The sequence below is a fragment of the Lichenostomus cassidix genome, chromosome 4 (genome assembly GCF_008360975.1).
Source record: "Lichenostomus cassidix isolate B80296 chromosome 4, HeHo_3.0, whole genome shotgun sequence".
NCBI classification, from domain to species: domain Eukaryota; kingdom Metazoa; phylum Chordata; class Aves; order Passeriformes; family Meliphagidae; genus Lichenostomus; species Lichenostomus cassidix.
This window is the reverse complement of record NC_139484.1, coordinates 1,656,180-1,668,550: the sequence shown is the minus strand read 5'-3', so window position 1 is coordinate 1,668,550 and position 12,371 is coordinate 1,656,180. Positions and strand designations below refer to the sequence as shown.

Here is a 12,371-nt window from a genome sequence, read left to right as displayed (position 1 = left end):
ACCTGAACCTAAAACTGACCTAGTTATGCAATAAAGAGGTCAAGAGCCTTTACTTTTCCAGCTACAGAAGGAAAACTGATCTTTCTCATGGCAGAAGACCAACTGGGAGTCAGGTTCAGAGTAGGAATGTTTTCTTTCTTCTCTCCTCCGACTTTTTTAATAAAATCGGACTATAGGGTGAGTTCTGTAGATGTCTGCATTTAAGCAGAAGCCACATGAATTATAACTATCTCAGCCTCACAATTCCTGCAAACCAAATGTATTCCCAATTCAGCAGAAGTTACTGCTGGGAGAAAGGCTGCCAGCAGGTGACTGGGCTGCAGCAGGCTGGGCTCCTGCAGAGCCCCAGTTCCACCTGGCTCCTTCACAAGGAGTTGTTTCTGCCACGTTGCTTGGCAATCACATGGGATTTCGTACTTCAGAAAGCTAGCATGTAATGTGATCACCACATTTATGAGGGAATTATTTTAGGAGCTGTCATCAAATGGTACAGGATCCACTCAGAGAAGGGACACTAAGACAGCTGTTAATGCTGACAGGAAAGGGAAGGAGAGGGAGCATAAATGCACCAGCATTTCAAATTCATCCACTGGTAAGGCAATCCAGAAAGGGAATGTTTCTAGACAGGTTAGAGAAAACAATAAACGTGAACAAAAGCTCTGACCAGAGAGGAACTTTGCTATAGCTACTTCTCATGGCACATCCCCATCCATAGAACAAACAGAAAGATGACACACTTTGCAGCACAGAGCCTGTTCATTCATCCTCTAGGCTTGGAATAAAGAACATTTGGCAGGAAGGCAGCAGGAGGAGGGAACAGAATAAGCACAGTCCTAACAACCAAGGAGTTTTCCCTGTTGCCCCTAAACCCTCTCATGTGAAGAAGGGAGCCTGTGTGATTCAGTTCCTCTTGAGGTAGACTCTCATCTCTCCAACTTAGATGTCTACCCTGCTTGCACAGAACTTACTGCAGGTTTACAGTCTAGATCCCAAATTAATACTATCTTCCTGCCTATTTACACCCACATAGTCCAGAAATAGAAAAAAAGTGTCCGTGGAGAAAACAGCACATTGCCTGCCAAGCTCATTGATGCAATCCTTGTTAGTCATTTGGTTTCCAATTTACACTGGTCACAGACAATAAATAATACTCACAAGTTACACCAAGTCACAGGAGAGCCTCAGAATCAGTGTAATTTAGGGAAACAGCAGCAGGAGGTTGGAGTAAGTGACCTCCCAAATGGTTCTGTGAACCCAGCACCACAGAGAGCCTCATCACTTCTGAACTCAACAAAAATCCCGAGACTCGGGTGCTGGGTTAATGGTTGGACTCAATCATTTTAGAGGTCTTTTCCAACCTAAACAATTCTGTGATTCTAAAAGGAAGCTTGTTAACAACTATGTGTTGATAACAATTGACACAGACAAGCCCTCTGGACAGAGCCCATACAGTCCTGATTTTAAATGATCTCAACACAAAGGTAAAGAAAATTATGAGGAAACCCCCTTACCTCAGTAGCCGTGCTTTGGTTGGCTCCATTCTCCAGGAGATATTTCACCACCTCAATGTGGTTCTCTTGAGCTGCCATGTACAAAGGAGTAAAGCCATTCTATGAAGAACACAGGAAAAAATAGTGTCACAGGGAAAGGCTATGTACCAACAATGAACCACAAATAAATACACAGCTAAAATGCATTTGTGCTTTTGTAACTGAATGTAAGAAGAATAATCTTGTATTTTTCACTCAATACAGTCATGTTCAACGTCATTTAAACCCAGAGAACTCTCCATGTTTTCACAGTCATTTTCTTCTGACGTATTTTAAGGAAGCAATAGACACACTAATTATTAATACAGCTATTCCTTACTGATAGTGCTCAGAGATGTAAAGCTGGCAATAAAGTTTTATGAAAGCTGACAGGAAAGCAGGAGTTTCCTCCATTTATTATATTTACTTAACCAAAGATGTCATTCCCTGGAGACCATGAAGTCCATACCTTCTGACAAGCTCAGTAGAGATGGCAAAGGGTTTAACACACTACATAGAATTTTGTAATACATAAAACATTGCAAATCATCCAACATAAAGGAACTCAGCCTTGCAAAGGAACAACTGCATTTCTGACTACACAGCAGGTTCATCTATCATTTAATGAAAAACATACATTAAAATGACCTAAATTTATTAAAATAATTTGTTCTGGATAAAACAGCAATTTTAAAAACTGTTCAAAATCAATCAACCTATATTAGAAATATGAGTTCTATCTTCACATTAAAGTATTTTAACGCAAACAATTGTAATTAATTACCAACAAAATCCTGATGAAAGAAAGGCATGGAAGTGAGCTGTCTGCTTGATAAATAATTTACTTCTAAGAGTTTTTAGGATTTCTAAAAAAACCTTAGAAAATTCTTCAATATTCTGTACATTAATATGTAACATAAGAGGACATAACCAACTATGTTTCTGTCTTGAAATGTCACTTTTAACTAGGAAATAAACCGTAAACCAGACTTCTAACATGCAATTTATTTGATTTATTATCTTGTGTGCTGTCACATTGAATGACAGGGTTGTGCATTCACACAAACAATCAAAATTACTACAAGTACCATAATAACTAAAAATCTTGTTTCAGAGAAGCCAATATTATTTTTTCTAGAAAACCTGCTGAGGAAACATTCCAATAATTTCCTAATGAAATGAAATCTCATTTTTCAGTCACTAGATAATACAGAGATTGTAGAACTAATGTCTTTACAACCCCCCTCGGTGTCTACAAATGTAGAATTCCGTTCAGGCAATAAACATCATTTATGTTGTGGATATCACATGACACCTGTCATATGTGTTGTAGCAAGTCTTTTAATGCTGCTTTGCATAATATTCTGGCATTCCCATTGACAAGCTTGGGACATAGAATTTAAAAATGGCACTCAGAGAACAATTAACAGCAGCTGAATGCCAAAACTGGGGGATGTATTCTGAGTGGCTTTGCACAGGAGTCAGTTATTATCCAATATTCTTAGAAATTATTTAAATGATGGACTCTTATTACAGTCACGGATTGCATGGTCAACATAGTCTGCAAGCCCACCACACCATAGGATTGTTTGAAACCATGCAAAAAAGAGCTAGAAAGGTAATTTAGTAGGCACAAATACAAGTTTCTCCACTACTGCAGGAAAACAAATTATGCACACAGGGAATAACAAGTTAGAAAAGAATTCTGCAGAAAAGGCCTGAAGGTCACAGCAGTCTTCCAGAGGGTCACTGGTCAAGGAGCTCATTTTGCTGTAATAAAGACAATCCTTGCACTGGCATAAAAGATGTATCTCCTTAGGGGAGCTATCTTTCTTTGAGAAAAGACTAATAAATGGTGGTGCTCTAGCTAGAAAGGGCAAAGTGGAGGAAAACAGTCTTTAAAGGGAAGGTAAAAGGTCTGTTCTGCATGATCATGATGACTAAAACAAAAACAAGCACAGCGTTTACAAGGCCACTGGAGGGATAATTCAGGTTAGACATCAAGAAAAGCCTCTTAACAATAAGGTCAGGCTGATGGGCAGCTTTCCTCCTCCCAAATCACTGCTAAAACCAAGCAGCAAACTGGTCACACACAGAGCCAGCCTCTCCCATGTTTCCCCTGGGGCAGGAGCTGGGGAGTCAGGACCTCTGGTCTCCTGGCTGCTCTTCAGACAGCACTTTAACAGGGAGGGGGAGACAAGAGATCCCATCACAACAGAAATTGAAGGAATGCTGTTCATCAAGTAACTGAAAAGGTGCAGGGGATTGCCAGGCAGAGGGATGAGCTGGCAGAGGGAATTAGGAACAGATTGGCTCTTTTCCACTGCAGTTGTAGGGAACAGCCAGAGGAACCTGCAGGTAATCAAGCTGGCTCACTGTTCAGCTCTCCTTCCCACTCCAGAAAGAACCAACGTGGCAAACTACGAGGGATAACAAATAGTAATTTTCCACTCGCCTCATCAGCATTTTAATGGCAAAGCCTAATCTTTCAAATGTGATACATGCCATTTGTAAAATCCTTCTAGCTTGGAATATTACAAGGATCACACCCACTAAATTGGGTGAATATGACAATTTTCAAGCCACAGTAAATCAATTTGCTTAAAAGCTTTGAAGAAACTAATTTTTCTAATCAAATCGAGTCCATGTCTCTGGAACAGAACGAGGACAAAATTTCTGGATTAGGAGAACATAAACAATGCATATATGACTCTGTGACCTTTTAAAACCAAGAAATACTAGATGTTTTTATACACAGATATCCAGAAGAGTGCCCATTCTATCATGCCTGTGTTATATTCATACCTCAAAACTACAGCAATTAGGGGAAAGAAAATTCTTGCACATAAAGTCAGTCTCTTTGTTTTCCTTCATGCTTTATTTACAGTCTAAAGCTACTGTATACGTTTTGTTGAAATCTGGCTCATTTGGGGAAGTACAACATGCTAAGATCTACATGCAAAACTGCCTTTACCAGACGTGCTGGAAAAGATTCCCCTGAATTTCTCCCCCTGGCAAGGTCAAGCCTGACTTTGTCTGCTGGCAGGGAGAAGACTGCTTTTTCATTCTGCTTTCAGTGAAGCTCTGGTTTCAGAGCTTCTAATTGCAGTGTCCCCAGCTGCAACAGTCCTGGCCCTCGTCCAGGAAACTCCTATTTTAGGATTCCCAATATGCTTGTTCTCCTCAGCAGAGCTGTGCCCAGTGGGATTACGTGCTAGCCCTGCTGGAGCTCTTCCTTCTCCCCTGGCCACTGGACCCCAGTGTTCCATCCTCCTCTCACCCCACATGGTTTCTGTGATGTGTCTGTCTGTCTGTCTCCTCCACAGCCAGTTTCTCTCTCTCAGCCAGTCCTGCATCTGGAAATGCCCGCACAAACCAGATCCTTCCCTTCATTTCCTTTCCTTTTGTCAATCTAAAATTCCCTTCCCAGTTCCTAATCTTTTAGTTCCCAAGTGCTATACACCAACACCTCAGCTCTCTGTTCTGCTTCTAGAGGTATTTCAAAGCTCAAAATCCTTTACATCCGCAAATTAAAGAAAACATTTTCCCTTGACTTTTGTTTCACTACCCCAAAGTGTCTTCTACTGTATCCAAAACATACTGGGAAATGACTCTCCATAGCCAGATTGCAAGGGAGACTGACCTCTCCCCTTAGCATGCACAATGGTACTCAGCAAGTTTATTGGGCCAGTGGTGGACACTTTTTTTTTTCAATAAATTTCACTTCAGTTCATGATCCCATACTGTCCAGAATTAAAGGAAGAATACCAACTGTATCCTGGAAAATGAGAAATCCACTATATTTCTTTTCCTGTAAAGCCCAGCTGTGTAATCATGTTATGTGTGTATGTTTAGATTTGGTGCATAATCTGACAAATCAAAATTCATTATGTAACGATAGATAACATTCATTTCCAAACAATGGTTTCATCAGAGTATTGGTGGCAAGGACAGAATACTATGGTTTCATTACCCCTACAAATGTGTACCACAAGATGTTTACTGCTATAATATAAAGTCAGAATGAGAAATTATCACTAAACAGAGTATATTTCATACTCCATTCTTTCTATTACATTCACTGATTTACTGGCTAATTGGAGAAAATTAGTAGCTCTCAATGATTCTTCAAGCTATTAATGCAAATTGGCAAGCCTATATATGACTCAGAATTTGTATCATTAAATTGTGCCCAAGCCCTAATGAAGAACACAGGCTGAAGAAGCAGACGAATATTAGAGTATTGAGAAAATCATGCAGTTCTGTAGCTTGGTGGAGGTTTATTTCATGGCAGGCTTTCAAGGAACTAAGGTTCCTCTTTGCAGTACTGAATTGTTAGCTGTGGACTTCAGTGTCCATATACCTTATATCCATTTTAAAAAATATATGGACATGAATATCTTTTTTTCATACTGATAAGTAAAAGAGAGAAAATTGAAATATATAATCCCTTCATTTTCCCCATTTTAAGAGGATTAATGAGAGTTAGCAACATATCCTTTGACTAAATAGTTAACATCAAATCAGCTGAACATAGCTATGTTACTTTCTAGGCCTCCAGGAACTGTTTAAGATTGTATTGGATGACAGAGATTACCAGGAAAGGCAAGAAAACTGTCACCTATTGCAATGGTTTACATACAAATGCTCAATTCTACTTAGTTTTACTCAATAAGAACAGATACTGACACAAAGGATGAGACCAGAGTGAGACAAGATCACTCATCAAACAGCTCACACACATAAGAAAATCTGTGTGATTCATGATCATGTGCTAAAATCCTGTTTTATGCAGAAGGATCACGATCATTTGGGGGGCCTTCAAGTTCAAGAACTGCTTCAGGGTTTTTTCTGTTCTTCAGAATATTGCTCAACTTCAACAGGAACAGAAAGTTTCTGATCTAAATCTTTATTCAGCAATGGACAATTCACCTCCCTGTTTTCCCCATTTTCCACAGATACCAGTCTAAACCTACACCTCACCTTAACATTTCTACCTGTAGTCACTGTTTCCCTTATCCCAGTTGCCAGGAATCTCTACAGGAGAGGAAATAACTCCAGCAAAGATTATTCTCTCTCAAACAGGGTAATGTTATGCAGGGGAGGAAAAGACCAGAGGCAGTGGGCACAATCTGAGCATCAGGAAACACTTTTTAACTGTGAGGGGGCCCAAGACCTGGCACAGGTCACCCAGAGAGGCTGTGAAGTCTCTATCCTTGGAAATACTCAAAAAACAGGGTATGTTCCTGGGCAGCCAACTGTGGGTGACATTGCTTAAGCAGAGGAGGGGGGATAGAGAAGGGAGATGACCCCCAGATATATCTTCTATCCTCAGCCCTTCTGGAACTCAGTGAAAAGTCCTCTAACAATCCAAGAAATAAACTAATTACAATCAATGATATATGAGAGTGACAAATAAACGCAATCTGCAAGCTAAATTAAAAGTACACATCTTGATAGGACCATCAATATCACAGTTCTGGGAACTTCGCTCAGTGCATTATGCTCAGAGCATTATTTTCAGCCTATCTATAAATAAACTCTTCATAAGAGGATTTTATCAGAGTAGGAGAGATTCTCTCTGTAAAAGGGTGAATTAAGGATAGATCAAGGTACCTATGTTAATTTTTTTAAGTCTCTTTTTCATTGCTCATAGCTTATGTCAAAAAACGGAATTTCAACGTAGCAGTAACTTTAAAAATTATTCACCTTCCTATTTCCTTTCCATGAAACAGACAATCCATAATCTTTTTAATTAAAAAAATCTCATAAATAATTGAACTATGACATCTATATTTACATTCAATCTAATAGCAACTGTGAAATTTGTGAAGATAAGGGCATAAGACAAAGGGATAAGACAAAAGGAATACATAATATAATAAAATTTCAAGGTGCCTAAGGAATCTCACTTTGCCATATAGTCAACAGAAAGTGGGATACTCTGAAGAAAGATTATAAATATTCAAATCAAAAGCTCCTATGACTACATGATTAGAGAGAGATATTCAGAAAAAACACCTTTTATATAAATGCACAAGCAGATGAGATCCTGTGGATTCCTGATGAAAGCACCATATGTTTTTTGAGCAGAATCCTTCCTCCATGCTACCAAGAGAGCAGTACATTAGTATATAATCACTTGCCTGGGCTATCATTCCTTCTATAACAAAGCTGGAAAGTGCCAGTAGGGATGACACAGAGATTAGATGTAAGTATTTGTGCACACAGAAATGCCGGATGTGAAGTGGCACATCCCTAAGGGGAAAGCAAGCTACTGTATTCTGGCCTGGTGTAAAATCCCCCAGCAAGTGTCAGCCAATCATTCAGGTGACAATTCTTACATCCATCACACATGGCAGATGCTGAGGCCCGCAGAGTCCCATGGATTCAAGATGAGAAAAGCACTTAGGAACAAGACAAGAATTCCTGTATTTAAGAAGGCTAGTCCCTTAACTGGTCCAAACAGTTAAACAAAAAACAAACAAGCAAAGGGAAAAAATAGTATTTACTTGTTTGAGACAACAGATTATAAATGAGTTTGCAATAATTTTTTTTAATGTAGTAACACAGAAGCCTACACTGAAAATAGCACCACCCCTTCAGCTGTCCCACAAATTCCCTAGTAATATAAATAGTGTTTGCCACTCAATACTTATACTATGGCAATAATGACAAAGCTTATAGACAAATGATGCTGTCTGCGCTGTGATAAACTTGGCAAGTTCATTCATGAGAGATCACCCAGGACTCCAAGTGCAGCACTATGTATATGACACCTGCTGCCTCCCCACCGCAAGGCCTCTCTCCTGGGAAGTGAGAGTTAAAGTCATTTCCAAGCTCAGATCCTGAATTTAAAAAGCTCAAATACTCCATTTCAGCAGCTTCAAATATCACAACTTTTTCCTCAAGAACAGCAAAGTAATAACAGGCCCTGAAACAAAGCCAGGCAGAACTCAAAATGTTCCATGCTCTGGAAATGGCACTTTTACACCAAGGAAGCCTGTGATAGAAATGGAGTGATGGGGAACAATGGGGAAGAGAGCAGACTGGTCATGCACAAGAAACCACCACCTTGATACTGGGCACAGGTGAGAGCCCAAAGGCTTAGTCAGGGAAGAGTCTCAGGTTTGAAACTGGGCACTCATCCAAAACTGCATTTGGGATTTGCATTCTGAAAAACATGGTAAGAGAAAAGCAGTCCTGAAAGCATCCATTTATTTCGTGTGGCTGAGGGCTGAAGGAAGACAACATTGTGTTAAAACTAAAAATAACATGTTTCTATTTATTTGGTCGTGGCTCAGTCATCCCTACACTCATAAATATGCATGGCTAACATTTGCACTGCCTGTTTCTCATAGGCATCACAGCAGGGGAGAAATATGGTGTGTTGGTCTGGTGAGCCCTTCCCCATCCAGCTGGGATGCTGAGTTCTTGCAGCCTCCTAAAGCTCATATATTTTCAGAATAAGTATTATTGACTGAAAAAAATACTTTCTGTTTCAATTAAAATCTTTTAATCTGGACCATTGGTGCTTTTATAGCACCTCTACAGTAAATACAAAAAATAGACTAAGACATATACTGTAAATATTTTCAGTTTGTTCTCAGTCTTTGTTGGTTGAGATATTTGGGTTTTTTCATTCTTCTTAATGTATCACTTTTGTTTACATCTCTCAAAATCCATATACTTTTCTGTGGAGAATTGGCTAATAGATAAGGGACATACAGACTTAAACAAGCTGTTTCTTAACAATAGTCGTACTCAGCTAACTATTGCCTAGATGCCAACTCTGTGTCCAATCAGCAATTTAGGGCACAATGACCTTCCTGCAACATTGGGATAAGACTACTGATAGGGATGTGGAAGAACCAATAAGAATATAGAAAACTGAACAAAGTTAGTATGTATCCATACATAAGGCAAATAGCCAGACTTAGGGCGTTGAAGCAAATAACCAATAATAATATGCGGTTACAGAATATGCATTATCTAATTAACCACACTATAAGTATGTATGCTGAAACTCAATAAACTGAAGCTTGCTGTAAAAACTCATATTGGGTTGTCAAGTTTTCCTTTAAATCTCGGCACTTTTCCAGAAGGCTTCTCTTCCTTTTTTTTTCCCCTCCAGGGAACAAATAATGGGCCTGGCCCCTTATTACATTAGCAATGACAAAGTGCAGCTAAATGACTCTTCTTGATACACAGCAGCTAAAAATCTGCCTCTCTAAATATATTGATATAAAAGCAGAAAGCCCAGTTGGTGGAGTTAAAACCTTTTGTCATAATGGAGTAGCAAATACCCTGCAAAATGTACTCCATTCCAAAGGTTAGATTATCCTTGCAACCCATGGGGAGAGCAATCCCTGGTAAAGCAAATCCTGGGGCATTCTGAGAGAGACAAGCTGATCACTTCTCTGACAACCACCTAAATCCTCCCTTTGCCTTTGTGGAATGTGGAGGTTACGAGCTCTTATTGCCCCTTTTTGGGAGCACACATTGGGGCTGGAAATGTGCTGCTCTAACGACTGCTTCAATCTGATGAGAAGTCTGGATAAGAATGCTTGAGTGACCACAATAGCATCTCCTGTGTTTTGACCTAGGAAGTGGTGACCATAACAGGGGCAAATTTAAGCAAAAATATTTCTTGGCTAATGTGTTCCCAATACGCTTAGAGCAGGATGTCGAGGAAAGGAAACCGGAGGGCTTTTAAATAACAAAATCAGCTTGGGGGAGGACTGATTTATCTAATCCTTGCTCTCTTGTATCTGGGTCACTTTAAATAATCTGATGATTAAAAGGTAGCTCCTCCTTTTGTGAGGGCCCCTAGACAAAGCCGTGGTCAAAACATAACCTGCACAGCTAATGAGGAGCCCATTTCATTCCAAACTCAGTGGCAGGAATTTTAAAATTGGAGGGAATCACTTCTTTTTTAAGTGACTCCAGGATGTGACAGTTTCCTTACAATTCCCAAACAGGAGCAGATTGTGTTTCCTCATTTTGCCTTCTACTTTTCAGCTTTGTACCTCAGTCACTTGGCATTTGTCAAAGTGTGTCATCCTAGGAGGTGCAACTATCCACATGAGGTTTTTCCTGACCTTGTCTGCAATGGAGAAATTTCAGGATGGACCCATTCCCTACAGAAGGCACAGTCAGGACAGCTCAGCATCACTGCTGCAAGGACAGTGTACAGGTACACTCAGTTATTAGGATTACTGCAGTCAGGCTATCAGCATATTTGTAAGGCTGATTTCCAGTTATCGGACATCTCTGATGCCTGTACATGAGTCAGATGGTCCCATATGACTTGAAGAGAAAGTAACAGCAAAAACAGTAATTTATCAAAGGAAAGGGTTTGACTAAATCTGACTAAATCCATGACTAAATCTGGTGATAGTTCTTCCACCAAGAAAAAAAAAAAAAATCAAGAATTCACATACAAATTCCTAGTATCTCCAAAAAATGTAGATCTCATTGGGAGGAAGAGCACAAAAAAATAACTACTTTTCTAAAGCAAAAGCAGCAACTAAGAATAGGTTTGGGGTAAAGAGATGATCCAGCTAAGGAAGAAGGGTTATACCAGCCTCAGTGAAAGTGTGTGATGGGGGCATGGATGTGGGTGGATGTGAGAGAAGTGAATGGCCAATTCTACTTCCATGGGTCAGCCTGACAGAACATTGCAGTGCTCCCTGGAGACTTCACCTTAATTTCCCACTGAAATTCAGAAATACCTAGAGGATCACCCATTCAAGTGAATACATAGTACAGAAGATGATACCAGTCCAAGGAATGGACCTTGTTCTGTTCTGCAAGGAAACACAAAGCTCAAAGGAGCAGCCTGGAACACTCCAGTATATCTGTCACCCGCTTTGCACTCTGGTTCCTATCATCCCTGTATTATCAATGAGTGCAGCATGGTCAGATCTACATGGGACCAAAACCACTGTCAAATCAAGAAGAGAAATTGCAGAAATCAAGTTTTAACTTAATGATACCTGTCTAGATCTGCTCACTGAACTATGAGTGGAGTCAACCAAGTGAAGGGTTTATAGATACACTTTACATAAATATATTTAATATTTGTAGTAAAAGGCACTTCTAACTGAGCCAAAAAATTCCACACTTGTGCAGTTCTAGGTGGAGATATGCCAAAAAAGAGTGGCAACTTGTAGATGTTTGGCCATTCTGGGTCTGCCCTCATCCCAGCCTTTGCCTGAAACACACTCCAGGAAGACGTGAGCTCTCAAACAGCCCACACACAACTGAAAGTGGAGTCGTTCAATTAGTAATCACTGTGCAATTAGACTTTGTATCAAAATAGAAATTACTTTTCTAAAAATAGCGCTGATGACATGTTCGCTCAAAAGGAACAGACATTTTAGAAGAGGAAGATGAACAAAATAACAGCTCTGAAGGCCAACACGAAACTGAAGGGCAAAGCAAAGTAATCTAATAGAAACCTGAAATCTATAAAATCAGAGCCTCGAATGCTTAACAGCCTCAGATAGCACAGATGGAGTTTGTAATCTCAGTGGTTACAGGGTTTAATAGCATTTTCTGAGATAATTCTGTTATTTTGCTGTTGCAAGCAACTGGAAAATGAGTGTGGTGTTTCAGATATCATTGCTTTTAACTTTTGATAAAGGCCAGTGGTTTTATGCAATTTAACGGGGGCAAATGAAAGGAAAAACAACAAACTGAACAAGCTGGAGTTGCAACTACTCCTGTATGTACCAGTTCACCATCAGAGAAGAAATTTTGTCACTATGGGAAATCATCATTACTGGAAATGAGAATGGCCTTGACAGATACTGAGTTCTCTAAAGAGGAAGTGATGGA

At 39.7% G+C, this 12,371-nt stretch overlaps 1 protein-coding gene across 4 annotated transcripts in view; it reads right to left on the bottom strand.

Moving 5' to 3' along the window:
• The window catches only part of ANK2 (ankyrin 2), a 188,313-nt gene that overhangs the window by 95,051 nt on the left and 80,891 nt on the right, over positions 1–12,371 (bottom strand). For all 4 annotated transcript variants that reach the window (XM_085057566.1, XM_085057567.1, XM_085057565.1 and 1 more), the window contains exon 5: positions 1,512–1,610. In XM_085057566.1, coding sequence (XP_084913692.1) covers positions 1,512–1,610 — 99 coding nt within the window. The remainder of the gene's footprint in view (positions 1–1,511; positions 1,611–12,371) is intronic.